At 43.7% G+C, this 18,474-nt stretch overlaps 1 protein-coding gene across 1 annotated transcript in view; it reads right to left on the bottom strand.

Annotated features, from left to right (window-relative positions):
- Window positions 1-18,474, bottom strand: part of TENM2 (teneurin transmembrane protein 2) — a 1,394,720-nt gene that overhangs the window by 158,769 nt on the left and 1,217,477 nt on the right. Inside the window, exons 13-15 of the mRNA XM_060415963.1 lie at window positions 11,239-11,433; window positions 4,830-5,030; window positions 2,932-3,117 (exon numbers count right to left, since the gene is read on the bottom strand). Of these exons, the coding sequence (XP_060271946.1) occupies window positions 2,932-3,117; window positions 4,830-5,030; window positions 11,239-11,433 (582 nt within the window). The remainder of the gene's footprint in view (window positions 1-2,931; window positions 3,118-4,829; window positions 5,031-11,238; window positions 11,434-18,474) is intronic.

Raw genomic sequence — 18,474 nt, 5'->3', positions numbered from 1 at the left:
ATTTTCAAAACACAGCTTTGGAGGCTCTTTTTGAAAGGAACCAAAAAGCCTCGCTTTCCTTTCTGACTGTCAGTATCCCTGAGGAGGAGGACTGATTCTGGGCTTGTAAATTGTGGCATTTACTTAAAGTGAATTGACAGGAGTGTCTGCTCAAAATAAAAGCCTAGAACTCCATGATACAGCTCTGGGGGCAGGGGTTGAAAAGCAAAAGGCGCAATTACGCGTGTACGAACACCTCTAGATTTTGAATAGCAAGTCTCACCAAACCAAGGTATGCTTGGCTTTTTTTGAGCAAAGCCCCAGCAAACATATTAATAAATCTATGAGGAGATGGCACAGATCCTACTAAGAAAACCATAGAGCCCTAATTTCTCACAAGGACAGACACTGGTGATAAAGACCTTTATAACTTAAGTAGTACAAGCTCATGAAGTCACGCAAGATCATAATTCTCAAGGAGAAACCTTCCTTGGATGTCACTAGCTTCATTGGGGGAGCTTTACTTGGCGTATTAATCTGCATCTTTCTCTGTCTCTCAAGAGGTCATGGTGATGTGAAATTTGAACCAAATGCTTCAAGTAGCAAGAACCCCTTTCTCTAATTCATCTCGCCCGAAGGGCTAGCTAGAATCATCTCCTGTGCTTTGCTGCCGGCCGCATCCTCACCATCTTCTATGAGACTCAAGTTACCATCTTCCCATCTCATTTTCAAAGACCACAGAGACATTTCCATGCCACGGTTGTTTTCTCTCTCCTCGTTCTCTGTGACATCTGGACCGTTCCCTTTCTCTTGGCCCCTGATGTCCTTCAAGTCACATTTGGTGTCCTTTCCCTAAAGTGAGTTGCTAACCCTCTTCTCTTTTTCTCCTCTCTCTACCCAGACTGGTGCAACTCTCCAGTTCAGGGGTGGGCCAGTTTTTTTCCACTATGTTTTGCACCAGACAACAAAGGGCTTCGCGGACCACGCTGCAATTACTCAAGGCCAAAGAGCGGTACAGAAGCTGACAATACATCGAACACGTGGTGGTGCTGCCCTCAACTAACACCTTGTGTAATGGACACTGAAATTGAAGTTTCAAATAATTGTCATGTGTCAGGAAATATTTTTCTTTCAACCCTTAAAAAAATGTGACAACTATTCTTAGCTCAAAAGTCACAGAAAAACAGGCAGCAGGCTGGATTTGGCCCCCTTCAGCCTAAGGTTTTCCAAGCTTTGCTCTGATCCATCAGCACTGTGAGCTCTTCCCAGAGTAGAGATGGGTTGTAGGATAGAGAGGGCCAGTAGGCATCCTTGTGGGATGCTAAACTCTTGGCAGATGGGGGGTGGGGGGAAAAGGGGAGGTTAAGGTTGGATTGCGTAAACTGAGGGAAAGTGGGATTTTCCATCTAAAGGTTATTGATTGGCAAGAGCTCTTTTGGGGAGAAAGACTGAGGGCAATGGAGGTATGGGGGGAGAGTCTGTATTTACATCACACCAAGCATGCAAAAGTATTTCAAGAGGAGCACCTCTAAAGAGCAGGAGCTATTGGTAATGATTTTAAACTGTCTGGATATTGGGCTGTACACATCCTTCCTCTGAGAGCCTTCTGAATTTTCCCCCAGACTCTGCAGGGAACTGTAAATGAAAGCAGCTGCAGGAGGGGAGGGGGGCATGGGGTCTGGAGCATCATTGAGAGATTGCAAAAACAATTCACTGCCAACAGACTGTCCCGGCAGGGTCCCAGTGCTACGGTCATGGCCTGGATAGGCACGCTGCCCCCTCTGATACCCAATTAGATGGAATTAGGGGAAACCAAATGCAAAGAGCACTTTATCTCTGCTTGACCACCCAAATGAACAGCATGGGAAACTGAGTCTGTTCTCATGAGTCAGCCCTGGACCAGCTCCTAATCCTGCCTTTTACTCCAGGTGCCTGAGGTCTTGAGGTTAGGGCAGATGGGAGGGCCCCCAACTCAATGGCTAGAATCAAAGGTAAGTTCAAGAAACCAAGTTAGTAGTTCGGATGGGAACTTCTCTGAGAGTGTCCATGCCAGCCAGTGGCTTCAGCCAGACTTGGCATGAAATCAACCCTAGATCTGACTTAATTAAATAACAAATGCAAAAAAAAAAAGCTAATCCCAACTGTCTAAGAGATGTAGAAAGCCAGAGGGCAATCACTCCCATCTCCTCAATTAAAGGGATAAGTGGTATAATGAAGCCAGTTTTGTCCTACCCCAAACCACAATAATGACAAAAAAGAAACCAAAATGGAAGAAACTTGAGAACTACTACTTCTTAGCAAAGAAAATGACCTGTAGAGACATATTCTTGGTCATGAAGCTTATATAGAGATGTGGCTGAGTGAGAATGAAATGGGGTCAAAGGAGAAGACATTTATCAGTGGTGGTAGTGGTAGGCAGGAGACCAAAGGCAACGTTTTTGTCTTGGGACAGCAAGAGGATGCTCAAACTTATTACAACTGGTACCTGGTTACCCAGGAAACCTGGGAGTCCAGCCTGCATCCAACCTGATCTAAAAGAAGTGAGTTCCATTGTTGCCACCAAGCAAGGATCCAGTGATCCAACCAGCTGGGAGGATATTCAGAAAGGGGAGACCTGCAGATTGCAGTTACTTGGGGTACTTAAAACCTCCAGGTCCTGACAATTTCCCATGCGTGTGCATTTCTCTCTCCCCCTGCTCAGTAATTTGGATGGGTTTTCGTATCTAATCTGGTCCCTTTCCTCCCAATCTGGAATTCTGGGAAGCAGGGAAAATCTCTTCCGATCGGGACCATGCTTTTCCCTTCCCTATGTCCCCGGGAGATTTGAGAGGCAGCAGGAAGCATTGTGTCCCTGAGGGAACAGCCGGTTGCAACGCGCGACCATCACTATAGATCTACGGTTTATGAAAATAAAGCAATATGTGCCTGTTTCGGTGCCTGCCGTTTGCCTACCAATGGTGCAGTGTTCACCATTCCAGCCCTCTCGGCATTCACATTTGCCATCTTTACAGGTCCCGTGCTCAATGCAGCGGGGGTGGCAGACGCGCTGGTCGCAAGCTGCGCCTGTCCAGCCCTCTTCACAGCGGCAGGCTCCCCCGATGCAGACGCCGTGAGTGCCACAGTCTACTGAGCACACTTCTGGAAGAAAAACAATGATTACAGCTCAACACCACCTCCGGTGAAACCCTCCATGGGAGGCCAGACCACAAACATGGCCCGGGTCCCTGGAACTGGCCCAAGGCCCATGTCATCTTGGGCAGCCTGTCTCTCCACTGGCTGGTTCATTCATGGTTAGGTAATTTCTAGAGCAGCGTTCTCAGAGGGAGACCCCTGGACATCAACCATCACTTGGGAACTATGTAGAGATGCAACTTCTTATGCCTTGGTTGGTCCTCCTGGCTTAGAAACGCAGGGAGTGAGACTCAGAAATTTGGTTCACTATGTCCTCCAAGTGTTTCTGATGCACGCTGAAGTGTGAGGACCACGGTTCTAGGGGACACTATCCCAGGAAGAGGTCAGACACTGCCCATCCGGTTTGGCAAAGCTCCCTGGGAGGTGCCCACCTGAAAAGATACCCATGGAGCCTGACTCCCTGGCCAGCTGGGATGTCTTTCCCTGCTGAGAGCCTGCCATGCCCCAAAGCCAGTTGGGGCCCCACAGCAGCTCCATCCACACAGGAGGACGGCAGACCCAGCTGTCACCCAGAACAGCCTCGTGGTGGCCATCAGGACCGCTCTAACTCTGCTGCGTTTACACAGCTTCTTTCTCAAAGGAGCTCAAAGTCTTTTGTGGTTGGGGAGGAGACAGACAGACAGATATGCACTCTGGCGTTCCAGACCTCTCACTCGAGGACAAGCACGTGCCAGACACTCATCCTTACAACAGACTACGGAGGGAGGTGTGGCTCATCAGGCCCGGGGAGGGGAAACCACACCAGGAGGGTCAGTGACTCACTCCAAGTCACACAGCAAGTCGGCTGCACAGCTGGGCCTTGGATCTAGGGCTGCCCCACCCTCCTCATCCTCTGTAGCACTTGGCCTGGGCTACTAGTCTCAGAATTGAAGCCAGAGACCAGTGGCCTGAGAAGACACCCAAAATAGCCCATTTTAATGGAATCTTCCTTTTTTTTTTTTTTTTACCTTCTGGAATGAAATATTCAGTTCTTTCCCATTGTAGCAAAGCTTCACAGAGGTTCCCTTTCTGATTGCCATGGCAATCTGACAGCTGTCTGACTACTCACAGGAAGGGGGTGGAAAGATGATGGCTTGCTTGGATAGGTGCTGTCAGTGTGAATGGAACCATTCTTGGAGAGGTAGGGACTGGCCTGAACTGTTGAACCGTTCCATTTTAAGGTCACGTGGGTGGGAAGACACGTACTCTTAATTTTAGGAAAATAAAGTGTATGGTGCAACTTCATTATTTTCCTGTCACTAGAGTATTGCAGAGCTTTATAACATGTTCACCCAGGACCCCGAGGGAGCCTCTTTTCTGTTTTATAGGACATTCCATTCAGTTTGTCTGGGACTGAATTGTTCTGTTTTGTTTTCTAGTACCTTTAGGGAGTGTACATAAGAAAGCTCTGATGCAAATGGAAGCATCCCTCCCGGCCCCTCATCCATTTGCAGTGATGAAACCAACAAGGCACAAGAACCTTTGTGGGATTTGTTTGTATGTTTCTCAAGGACCAAAGACTTCAGGGCTGAGAACAGAGTAAGAGAGGTACTATGCAACTGACTAAAGTCCCTCCCTCCCGAGCTAAGTACAGAGAGTTGATTCCCATCTGTGTGGGCTCATGGAAGGAACACAGGGTGTCAGCATTGGGGAAGTGAGGAGGAAACCTCTTGACTTACCGACAGAGCAGTCGGGACCCATCCAGTTGGGATCGCAGCTGCAGAGGCCAGTATCTGGGAGGTACGTGCCGTGCCCACTACACTGGTCTGGGCACTGGACCCTCGCCAGCTCACAGTTGAGACCACCCCAGCCAGGGCTGCAAAGGCATTCTCCATTTACACAGACCCCATGGCTGGAGCACGTAGGATCCAAGCAATCAACTGAAAAAAAACAGAAGGGAAAAGTACTGATCACTCATGGGGGAGGGGACATGAAACAGCAGTTGAGAGCTGAACGGACCAGGGGTTCACCAGTTCCTATCCACCTGCAAGAAAATGGAGCAGCCCCAGTATGAGTTATGTGGCCCTTTGAAGAAGACCCATACAGAATGAAAGATTTTGATTTGTTAAAACACTACAGCTCAAACTTGAAGAGAATGTAAAGGAAAAAGGGAGATTTCTCAAGCAGAATTAGAGGAACTGAATACAGACTTGTGTCATCCAACTTTGAGAGCTTTGTAAGGTTATAAGTAATAGTATCTTAACTGAATCACATCGGGGCTTCTGAGACTAGACCATGAATGCTGGTGATATCTTTACATGTATCACCAAACCCAATCATCACCCACCACTGGAAAGAAAAGTAGAGAGGCTCAGTCTAACTTCACTAATACTTGACTTCAGAAGGTACCAAAAGATGAAAAAGAAAACCAGTGAGACTCATGCATGAGTCACTTTCCTAATTAAGTTTCACTTAGGATAAGTCTAAAATTAGTGTTCACTCTCTGAGCACATATCTACCCAAGAAGTTAGTAAATGTACAGGATGGAAGAGGAGAAAGTGGTAGTCGCTCAGCTGTGTCTGACTCTGCAACCGCATGGACTTGCCCCGCTTCTCTGTCCATGGGATTCTCCAGGCAAGAATACTGGAGTGGGTTGCCATTTCCTTCTCCAGGGGATGTTTCCAACCCAGGGAACGAACCTGGGTCTCCTGCATGTAAAGGCAGAGTCTTTACTGTCTGAACTACCAGGGAAGCCCAGAGAAAGTGAAGCTGGGTATGGAAATGACCCCAAAGGGGTAATCTTCCTACACAGTCATGAGCGGACTGGATGGGCCAGTCTCCGGCTGTGTCACTGACCTTTCCACAGATGAATTAATGGTCAGATTCTGGTCACTGTTGTTCTGGCCAGTTTCATGGTCTGATTGCTTGGCTATCTCAGTAATCAGAGCGGATATACACCCAGTACTAACTTGAAGATTATTACTCTGGAATCAACTCAGAATGAGGAGAGGAATGAGACGCAACGGCCACTTCTCAAGGACAGGACTTTTTGTATGAGAATGTGACCCCAAACTAGGACATCCATCTAGCTTGTGGAGTGCAAGTGTTAGTCACTCGGTCATGTCTGACTCTTTGCAACCCCATGAACTGCACCCCTTCATGCTCCTCTGTCCATGGGATTCTCCAGGCAAGAATACTGGCATGGGTAGCCATTCCCATCTCCAGGGGATCTTCCCGACCCAAGAACCCCATATTGTAGACAGATTCTTTACTGTCTGAGCCACCAGGGAAGCCAAGCCCTCAGGGAAACCCTCTTCCCCCCTCTCCATTTAGCTTACAGGTAGGTAAACACAGCTTTTCAAAGGAAGACCAGCTTCCTTAGGTATTCCTAGAAATTGATGCAGTGGCTTCTGGAGGAAAGAACACTGCACACTGCAGGGCTTGAGTGGTGAACAGTGATCTCGCATGAGGCTTAGATGTGGCCTTGTGGATCATGGCAATGGGGGGAGGGTGTCTTATGATCTTATTTGACTAAGACATACATTTCGCTCATGTTAACAGCTTGGAAATCAGGTCTGTTGGCATAGATTAAATTATTTGCTTCTGCCATCATCTGGGGGCACAGCCAGCTTGAGATCACTTAAACCCTTTTCTTGAGGCTTTCTGGGCCACGTTGATAGGGTAATTCAGTCCCTTGTATGAATGTGTGCCATCTTGTAGTTCAGATTCTCAGAGAAGATTTTGATTTCTCTCTTTTCCCAGTGCCAAGACTGAAATAAGGTTTTTGTCCTCTAAATAGCTCACCGTGACATTCAGATGGGGTTCCAGCTTTCTGTAGTGTAGTAGCTCTTTTTCTTTCTTATGATATACAAAGTAATGGTGTTATTTTAAAACTGATGGTACATCAGCGCCAAATATGGCATGAATTGGATTATCCAAACTACTTCATTCTGGGGGACATCAGACTCAAAGAACTTGGATTTAACTTAATTCATGATATTCCATGAAGCTTCCAAGAGTACCTCTCCCTTCAGGTAAAAAGAAAGAATTTTCAGTGTTAAGAGATGTTTCTCAGGATCGCATTAGGACCTTCTCAGGAAGATACGACTTATGTAAATCAGCTCAAAATTATTTGAGCCATGACGAAACAAAAGCTGCCACTGATTTTTTTTTTTCAATCAGGAATACTGTCTCAGAAAGGTTTGCTTCAGTGATTTATTATTACTTAGAGATGTTTAGGATGTTACTTACTCTGGTTACAACCACTTTCAGGCTGAATTCATTCTCTTGGGGACTATTACTCCTGATGACATCAACCCTTTCTGATACTTCCTAATTTGCTCCATTCAGTCGGGCGGAGCACATTTGGCTATAAATGAACTGAAAGCTTCCAACACATGGAAGACATTCACACAGAGGCTGTGCAATGCCCTTGACATCTCATGTCTTGCTCAGTCAAGGGAATATAGTAGGTGCTCAATACACATCTGCTGAGAGGACAGATGCCAGACTTTGCCATAAGCATTATTGCTCATGAGACAAATTTCCAGTGTGAAGGACTAACTGACAAGAAGGACAGAAGGGTGCCAACAATGTCTTTCTTTGGGGAAGAATGTAGTGCAATTTGGAATCTGCAAAATATGAACTCACTCGTTAAGCATCAATCTTGTCCATATTCTTTTCATAAAAGAAAACCCCAAAGTTCTGTCCTCCTTTCGGACCTAGAGAAAGCAACAAGTACATGAAAATACCTCGTGTGCTCTGCGCCTCAATAATGACTCCCCATCTATAATTAGCCACTTAAAATGTTTGGTGAGGTGCCAAGAGCTAGGAGCTTTCAAAAAACTGAAAAAACTGTAATATAATCATTTTCTTCAAAGAATGACATAAAAAGTAATATACCAAAAAAAAAAAAAAAGGAAAGAAAATGGCACTTTTCTTACAGATTTAAATTAGCTTTCTCTGCTCTATCCTGAATTACAGTGTGAAGGAAGGAGGAAAATCCACTGAGATTTATCAGCCTTGGAGTGGAATGTCATCAAAAGAACCATTTGCTGTATCTAGAAATGGGAGATAACCCTTTCTCTCGTCATTGAGACCAGTAAATATGCCCTTTGTGCTACATAATTACAGCAGCCGATAGAATAACTAAATTCAGACTTTAAGGGGCATAGTTTCACTCTGAATTTTAAATTTGGTTCCAATTTCATAAGGTGGTCTTGTGGTCACATCCTTAGAGTCTTTAGCAGGCAGGAGGGAGGCTGGCATTTTACGAAGCTTTATAAATAGCAACAGTGTTATACTTAAAAGGGGGACAGTGGCCTTTACCAGCTAAGTACCATGCGCCTTATACCACCAGCCCCTTGGCAGCTGAAATCATTAGAACTCATTTAGTCTTGGGCCCTCTGTAGGTTTGACAAAAAAGGATTGTGAATGCAATTTTTATCCCTAAGGATAAAAAAGGAGGTCAAGGAGTTTTACAAACAATATGTACTATAAACCCCTGAAGAACCATGAATTACATTTATGAAGTTAAATGTCATTGAAAAATGACTCAACCATGAAACTGACATGAAAACATGGCTGACTTAAACTAATATGTCAATTCCTCTCTCGTCACCTTCCCACTCCCCCAGATATCATTGAGTGAAACCTCACGAATCTGTCCTTTCATTTTCTTGTGCAAATTTGTTAATAGTACAACAATGTTTGGGCAGCAAAAACAGAGGATGGCAGCTATTGATTTCGTTGCCATGGCCATTTCAGGTAAATTGTTTGAATGTTATGACTATGACGAATATCAAAGAAAAAAAAAGCTAAATGGAAGAAAAAGTGCTGATCCAGGCTTTCTGATTCCATTTCCTGTTTTGAAAACAGCATATGAATCATTTCGGTTCATTCTTTCGGGGTAGCAGAAATCAATAGAGGAAACTTCATCCTTTCATAATGATCCACGTGATTTCCTTGTTTTGTTGGATGTTTAATTCACTCCAAACATTTAAATAAGACCAATTGGGACAGTGAGAATGTTGAGAAATTACTTGAAATTCCACTCATACAGATATACACAAGCCTTCCTGGACAGAAAAAATTCTAAGACGGGCAATGCTATGGTTCTCTCACTATCCTCTTGCCAAATGATGTATGCAAAAGGTCATTTTAACCTTTCTTGTCATATTATTGGCCTCTCCCATGTTTTCACAAAATGAAGCTTCGCCTCCTGCAGTCCATTTATCTGTGAGAACTTTGGCCTTTTTATTAAATCAGCACTTCCTCCATCCAAACTCCCAATTTGGTTTTATGAAGCAGACAGAGGGAGGAAGCCTACTTTTTATAAATAGAAGAAAAAGTAGAGAGAGAGTTGAGTAAATGACGACCTGGTGTGTGTGTGTGTGGGGGTCACACTTCTGGGTCCCATTAAGGGCACTAGCACTGATGTATTGGAAAATCTTAGAAGAATACTGTCATGGAAGCAGAGCCTTGTGGAAATAGTTCTAAAAACCATGAAATGGGAGATGTTACAAGGGGAGCTTTTGTATGGGTTTCTAAGGGTAAGCCATTGTTATTCCTCTGTAATGGTTGGTGAGTTTGTACAAAAACCCAGAGATCTGTGAAATAACAGGATGAGAGAACAGATCCACTTACATCTAAGAACCTCGTGGCATCTGAGGTCCATTCTTAATCAGCTTGGCAGTGAGAAGCTGAGAGAGAACATGGGTCTCTGACATTCAAGGATCTTTTCCGGGGAGACATCCTGGGTGGTCATCTCAAGCTGTTTCCTATGGGGGAGGCAGTGGGTTTCACTCCTCCCTTTAGCTTGTTGGGTGAGTGGATGCTGATTTTTTCCAATGGGAGGATGGGAGAGGAAGAGCCATTTGGGTTGCATGGGGACATTTCACTGGGAGATGGACTGAGTGGAAAGATGCTGAAGACTTCCAATGCAAAGGCTGAGGAGCAGATGAGGTTCTGAGAAGAAGGGTTTTTTACCTTCCTACCAATGGGGGTTGATTCTTTATATGGGAAGATGCAATAGGTGGGCAACTGGAGCCCATAGTCTGGAAGGGCAAACACAGAGGGGAAGGCAGACAGGCAGCTTGGCTGAGCTCCATTGCCATACAAGTCCCAACACTTGGCTACCAAATGACTTTTAGAAGCACCAACTGGAGTAACTAGGATGACTTAGAGCTTGTTTCTGAATACCTCCAGAGGGGTGGTCTTTCCCTGTATTCCTGCATTTTCTCCTCCAAACCTCCCTCTTTCAATCGCTAAGCCTGATCTCTGATCATGTTTCGTCAAACTGGATTTAGCTGATTACATTCTCTGATTCTCCCTCTCCCCAGCCATGTGCTAGAGGCCACTTCAAAGCACACAGTGAGCTCCTCAGTTCAGTTCAGTTCAGTTCAGTCACTCAGTTGTGTCCGACTCTTTGTGACCCCATGAATAGCAGCATGCCAGGCCTCCCTGTCCATCACCAACTCCCAGAGTTCACTCAGACTCACGTCCATCGAGTCAGTGCAGGACTCATCAAATCCCAGCTTCCTCACTGCACACCCTCTCTGCTCTGTCTCTGTGACTGTAGGTAACCAGGACTGTTTGCTCTACATGGTGTCTCTAAATGACATGGGTACCTATTGTCTCTCAAGCTTGACTGTCTTTTATGGATATGAATTTTTGCAGAAATATTTACACAGACATATATGGATCTGAGATTACCAGGAACAGTTTTTTTTTTTTTTTAAGCTTTGGGGAAGGGAGGAGAATTAAGGATTCTTGTTTGTTCTTACTGCATAGCATAATTCTCAATGTAGAGGGCTTTAAATAAAGCAGAAAAAAAAGAGAAGAGGGGGAGGGGAAGGAAGGAAAAGGAAATGAAAGAGCAGGAAGGGGAGGAAGTAGAGGGAGAGAGAAGACAGAAAAACAAAGGAGAAAGAGAAAAGGAGCTAATTATCATAAAGGAGGGGAAAACAGACCATGCCTTTCAGAGCCACCCTTAAGCTCACTCTCTCAAGTTCTACAATTTAAGAAGTCCATCAAAGCTGAGGGGTTTGAAATGTAAAATGTTTCCTTCCTTTGCAAAACAGGGAGCCAGGACTAGGCTCATCAGCATAGGTCCAGACCTGCAGACACCAGCCCAGCCCGCGGGCTTACCTTCCTCACAGTGCTCGCCCTTGTAGCCGGCTGAGCAGACGCAGTTGCCGTCAATGCAGGAGCCGTGGCCCCCACAGGAAGGATCAATGCACTGATTCAAGGGCACGTCGCACTCCGCGCCTTTCCAGCCGCTGTAGCACTGGCACGTTCCTTTAGAGTACTGTCCATTCCCGCTGCACAGCACGGGGCAGGCGGCTGTAAAGAGTGAAGACACAGCACCAGGTCAGGGGGTCCAGAGCTTGAAGGTCTGTGTCAGTCTAAGAAGGCAGAGCCCGCTGGGCATCTCAGCTCTGCCTGTACTGCTCTGGGCTGGGGACTTGGGCTGTAGACTTGGCAGAGCAATTTTCAAATAAACAGTCACCACCATCACAGAAATGCTACTAATGATCAGTAATAAGAACCTGCCGTATAGCACAGGAGACTCTACTCAATACTCTGTAATGATCTACATGGGAAAAAAACCTAAACATGAGTGGACATATGTATAACTGATTCACTTTGCTGTACAGCAGAAACTAATAGAACATTGTAAGTCAACTATACCCCAATAAAAATTAATTTTAAAATGCTACTAATAAAAGCAGTTACCATCAACTGAGTGCTTATTATACTCTGGGCATGGCATAAAATGCTTTAGGTATAATTCACTGCTGAATCGTCATTACCACCCAGTGAGGTAGAGTTAGAATCACAGTCCCATCTTTATAGGTGAAGCTCAGACTGGGGAAAGAACTTTGCTGAAACCACGAAACTCAACAGTAGGGGGCCCCATGGGAAATCAGGTTGCCTCACCTCTTAAGCTGTGCCCTTGACTAAGACGCAGGGACAAGCAAGTACTGTTGCTGTTGTTGGTAAGGGGGATCAGGACCCATTTAGCTGAATATTTTACCTTCAGATTAGTCAACTGCTATTCCTGGTAAGTTTATATTCATTAAAAAGGAAGGGGATGGGCCAGTGCTGAGACACAACCTCTCTGTGTTTCACTTTCCTTATCTAGACCACAAAGAAATAACTGCCTACCCCAAAGGGTGATGTGTGATAAAGAATAAAGAGGAAAGATGCCTGGCCTTAAAAAAAAAAAAAGACTGGGAGGGCAGGCTAAAGACACGAAACCTCTAGCAGTTCTTATCAGCAGGGACCCTCTTTCATCTGTTGAGAGGAAGAAGGCTGACAATCAGAGGGGATGGCCTGGTATGAATTATCAACAATTCTCACCAGTTTGGCTTCAGTTATGCTGATACTGTCCCTCTGGAGGTCATTAAGAGTGGGATTTTAGGGGTCACCTTCAGGCTTTGGGCTTTTCACTTCAGGATCAGTTTGTAAAGAATCTGAACTTCCAACCTGCCTTCTGTTGTTCAGTCACTAAGTCGTGTCCGACTCTTTGTGACCCCGTGGACTGCAGCACGCCAGGCTTCCCTTTCCTTCACTATCTCCTGGAGTTTGCTCAAATTCATATCCATTGAACTGGTGACACTATCTAACCATCTCATTCTTTGCCACCTCCTTCTTCTTTTGCCTTCCGGAGGAGGGAATGGCAAACTACTCCACTATTCTTGCTGAGAGAACCCCATGAATAGTATAAAAAGGCAAAAAGATATGACACCAGACGATGAGCCCCCCCAGTCAGAAGGTGTACAATATGCTACTGGGGAAGAGTGGAGGGCAATTACTAATGGCTTCAAAAATAAAGAAGATGCTGGGCCAAAGTGGAAATGTCGCCCAGTTGTGGATGTGCCTGGTGCTAAAAGTAAAGTCCAATGCAATTAAGAACAATACTGCACAGGAATTTGGAACGTTAGGTCTATGAATCAAGGTAAATTGGATGTGGTTAAGCAGGAGATGGCAAGAGTGAATATATCGACATCTTAGGAATCAGTGAACTAAAATGGACAGGAATGGGTGAATTTAATCCGATGACCATATCATTATATCTACTACTGTGGACAAGAATCTCTTAAAAGAACCTGGCTTTTAGCGTGAACCTAAAATGAGGACACTGTTCAAGGTTATGGAACTGGCATCCAGAGACCTTCAGAAATGACCTACAGGGGTATTTTTAGTGATTCCTGGTTTACCTGCGATTTGTGATGCCGTGGCTCTGAGAATTCTACAGTCACACATGTGTGTACAACTGGAATGGTCTCCCCATCCCCTGATGTGATTCCATTTTCTAATTAGATCACTCCATAATAATGGCCCCACCCACCTTATCAACCCCCTTTGTTGTCATGTTTGTTGATTTTTTATAGTAATGCATTCTCCTTCTGTCAGTGTTTAATTTCCCAAAGATATAGTAAACTACTAAAGGACAAGATTATGGTTATCATTGTTGATTTCCTTCTAGTGCTACATTCATCAGTGTTGGCTTGCTGGAGTAAATATTTCTATTATGTTCTTGATTCATTCAGGGATTCCCAAGTGGTGGGGGTGTGGGCAAGTACTACATGGCTGTTTATGAAAGGTGTGGAAAGAACAATTTCTAGAGTGGACCTCATGTTGTACATACAATGCCTTTTTTTCTGGGGAAGGGTGTATTGATGGTAATTGACCTTAATTATAAACTGGCATGAAACAAAAACATCTCAACAGTTGACATATGATGGAGGGGTTATTTCCTCCCCTGCCCAACAAATGCTTTATAGTAGAATAAGTGGGAAAAAAAAATGACCATTTCTAGTAGAATTCTTATCCTTATGACTATTAATACCAGAAAAGAAGAATGAGATCAAAAGTGAGTACATCACAGTTACATGTTAAATTTAGATAAAATCTTTCTAAATATAGAGAACTTGGCTTCTATTTCCAAGAGACTTAAGCGGAGAGACCCATAGAGTTGCTACCCATGCTGACTGTCTGAGAGAAAGTAGAGGGAAGAGTTTTAAACCAGTGAACCCACGATTCAAAATTAGAGACTGTGTTAATATGAACCAGTATGAGAAATGATGGTCTTTCTCAAAGTTTGCAGAGGACTTCCAGGACAAAGTACACTGGTTCCATGGCAGTGCCCCATGATACACTCACGCTAAGCTCTAGGTCAGGGTTGGCCGTTGAGTGCCCATGAGCCACTATTCGCCCTTCTTGCACCTCTGCAGAGACAGATCAAAGCATTTTGCTCCCCTGAGTCTAGAAAAAGCCTGAAAACCTTCAAGGTAGCGCCCTGGCTGGGACTTGGGAGCAGGCGGACAAGAGAAAACTCAATTGCCCTTTCTGATCTAGGTAACACTGAAGATATCTCCTGGTGGGAAGACTTGAATGAGCACCGTTTCTTACCCCCTGCCACCCATGCACAGTCAAGAGGGAAAAGAGTTAGAAGTGTGCATATCTAGTGGGATGAGCTTCCGAGGGCTGTTTCTGACCTGAGGGTTACATATTAGACTAGTTCTGGATGGCAGAGAAAGTTACATTAAGTCACCACCAATGGGCTTCCATTGGACATTCCTTCCACCCCAAAGGTGGAAGAGGGTAAGAAGCCAAGAGGAAAAAATTATTGTCTTTATCAGTTGAAAAATAAAGTTAGGATTATTTTCTTTGTTCATAATTGAAACAGTTTCTGTTTTGCAAAAACTCTAAGGTGGTGAAAAAACATTGGATTCTCTAGAATGTAAGCATGGATTTATTTAAAACCAGATGCCTGGCTTAAAATGTGACCTACTTACATTTCTCAGGGAAAAAGAAGGGAGAACAGTCAGGTCAGAGAGTTCTCTATATTCTAAATGCAGCCTTCCTTCAATATGTTTGCTCAATGCTCACCAGGAGGGTGGTAAAAAATGCAAAACACTGTGATGTTCTCCAGAAAGCAGGACACTTGACAGGCTCCACTGATGTCACATAAAAGAAAAAAAAGAAGCATGAAGCTCTTAATAACCCATTTGCCATGGGACAGAGTGCAAATGCCAGACGAATCCCCTCTGGTACCCACTGTTGACCTGCATCAGAGAGAACTCCTCTCCTCAGGGTAACTGACTCATCCTCGGACATAAGTCAACCCAGAGCATCACAGTATGTAAGGCTCAGCCTGATCCTCACCTGGAAGGCTGCACGTGAAGCAGGGACCTCCTTCTGCATTAATAACTTTTCTTACTAGTTCTACGATCACTAATTCTACAAGATTTTTTTTTTTTAAAGCAAGCTATAGGACAGATATTTCTGACTCCACCACTTGCAAGTGATATGGAACAGTTAAGTGGAAAGAACAAGGGTTTTGCTGCTAGAAAGACGTGGGTTCAAATCCTGACCCATCACTTACCAGCTGTGGGATTTTGACAAGATTACTGGATTTATCTGAGATCTACACTCCCCATATAAAAACTGTCTCTTTGAGTCACTGGGAGCAGTACGTGTTTGAAGATCTTTGAGGACTCAAAACAGTAGCTGACACCTGGTGCATAAATCCACAGATGTTCCCTGTGACATTCGTCACACATACCACCACCACCACAACAGCTCCAAATAATACTAACAGAAAGATCTCATCTTATTCTTCCCCTGGTTGTGGGTGGGAGGTGGTTCTGGAATCACAATGGAAAGTTTTATGTCCCTGTCTCATTTCCCTCTTCCTAAGGCTTTAAAGGAGTATAGTACTGTACATCCAAGCTTCTATTTAAAATTAATTAAAATGTTTGCACAAAGTGGCTATTCCTGTTTTAATAAATCTAGTAAATGGAAACTCTAAGACTTGTGCAGAAGAAAAACAAATTACCGCTGCCACTAATGACTGACAAGTTTCAGGCTGATGACAAAATTATGACACAATTTAGATTCACCTAAATGGTGTAAAACTCATTTTAGTGATCAAGCTGGAGCTTTCCCCTCGCCGCCCTAAAGTTCTCTGTAAAGGATGAAATGAATTATCCATGTTATTTACTCACTGGGAAGTAATAGGACAAGTCACTCATGTCTGCTGCTTTAAGTGAAATGGGTGCCATTTCTTTGGAGCTTGCAGTATAGGGAGCAGCTGGAGAGAAGACAGAGGGGGTTGGAGAGGACCAGTCAGCCAGACACACAGGGGGCATGCCTGTATCTTGATGAGGCATTTGTGGGCTGGGCCAGATGTCGGAGGGATTTTCAAATAAAGTGTCTTTTTAAAAACAGGGTTGCCATATGATTCAGCAATTCCATTCCTGGGCATATATCCAGACAAAGCTACAATTTGAAAAGGTACATACGCCCCAATGTTCATGGCAGCGCTAGTGCTATTTACTGGAGTCAAGACTTGGAGACAACAAAAATGCCATCAACAGATGAATGGATAAAGACAGACATGCATACATATATACACTATATACATATACACAACAGAACACTACTCAGCCATAAAAAAGAATGAAATAATGCCACTCACAGCAGCATGGATGGACCCAGAGACGATCAGACTCAGTGAAGTAAGTCAGAAAGAGAAAGACAAATACCACATGATGTCACTCATATGTGGAGTCTAAAATGCAACACAAACTTATTTACAAATCAGAAACAGACTTGTGGGTGCCAAGGAGGTGGGGGCGGGGAGGGAAGGACTGGGAGTTTGGGATCAGCAGTTGCAGACTATTATATACAGAATAGATAAGCACCAAGGTCCTACTGTATAGCACATGTATCTATAGTCAATATCCTATGATAAACCATAGTGGAGAAGAATATGAAAAAGAATGCATAAACAAGTTACTTTGTTGTACAGCAGAAATGAACACAACATGGTAAACCAACTAGACTTAAATTTGAAAAAACAAATAATGTGTCTTTTAAAAATGATTTGAAATCTGATTGAACATTCCTCTGGAAAAGAGACTGGAGAATACTGGAACCTAGGACTCTGAGAAATTGTCAAAACTGTACTAACAACTGGTCGCCTCACATTCCAGTTAGTCAATAAACACTTATGAAGAACTTAATATATGAGAGTAGCTGGCTTAGGTGGTAGGAAAAAAGGACAGAGAAATAAAGATGCCTTGAGTCTTCCGAAGCAGTTAAGGATATAATATTAATATTTTGGGTCATGGAGGTAAGACAAAGTTCAGTGTCACTGAAACCAAAAGAGGTATCCCATTGTCTTTAGAGACTGTGGACATAGCTTGCTGCTGAGCTGAAGTCAGGAAAGGCAGGTTTCCATTATTTCTGGGCTCTTGCAGGTGACAATCTATTTGATAGTCAATAAAGTCTGACCTCTATTACATACCATAAATTTGATACAGATTAAAGATCCAAATAAGAAAAAAACCTACAGAGTATTTGAAAAAATACTGAAGACTAATTTTATTTTCTTGTGAATGGGATATATAAAAAAGATAAATTCAAGGGACCAAGAAGATCAGCTTTGAGAAAAGTACACTGATATGAATGCAGAGTTCCAAAGAATAGCGAGGAGAGATAAGAAAGCCTTCTTAAGTGAACAATGCAAAGAAATAGAGGGAAACAATAGAATGGGAACAACTAGAGGTCTCTTTAAGAAAACTGGAGATACCAAGGGAAAATTTTATGCAAAGAAAGGCACAGTAAAGGACAGGAATAGTATCGACCTAACAGGAGTAGAAGAGGTGGCAAGAATACACAGAAGAACTGTACAAAAAAGGTCTTAATGACTCAGATAACCATGATAATGTGGTCACTCCTCTAGAGCCAGACATCCTGGAGTGTGAAGTCAAGTGGGCCTTAAGAAGCATCACTACCAACAAACCTAGTGGAGGTGATGGAATTCCAGCTGAGCTATTCAAATCCTAAAAGATGATCCTGTGAAAGTGCTGCACTCAATATGCCAGCAAATTTGGAAAACTGAGCAGTGGCCACAGGACTGGAAAAGGTCAGTTTTCATTCCAATCTCAAAGAAAGGTAATGCCAAAAAATGTTCAAACTAATACACAATTGTGCTCATTTCACAGGCTAGCAAGGTAATACTCAAAATCCTTTGAGCTAGGCTTTAACAATACACGAACTGAGAACTTCCAGATGTACAAGCTGGGTTTAGAAAAGGTGGAGGAACAGAGATCAAACTGCCAATATCCATTGGATCATAGAAAACACAAGTAAATTCCAGAAAAACATCTACTTCTGCTTCATTGACTACACTAAAGCCTTTGAGTGTGTGGATCACAACAAACTGGAAAATTCTTAGAGATGTCTCCTGAGAAACCTGTATGGAGGTCAAGAAGGGATAGAACTAGATAAGGAACAACAGACTAGTTCCAAGTTGGGGAAGGTGTATGTCAAGGCTGTATATTGTCACCCTGCTTATTTAACTTACAT

This window comes from Ovis aries, chromosome 5 (genome assembly GCF_016772045.2).
Source record: "Ovis aries strain OAR_USU_Benz2616 breed Rambouillet chromosome 5, ARS-UI_Ramb_v3.0, whole genome shotgun sequence".
Taxonomy (NCBI): domain Eukaryota; kingdom Metazoa; phylum Chordata; class Mammalia; order Artiodactyla; family Bovidae; genus Ovis; species Ovis aries.
This window is presented reverse-complemented; position numbering and strand designations above follow the sequence as displayed.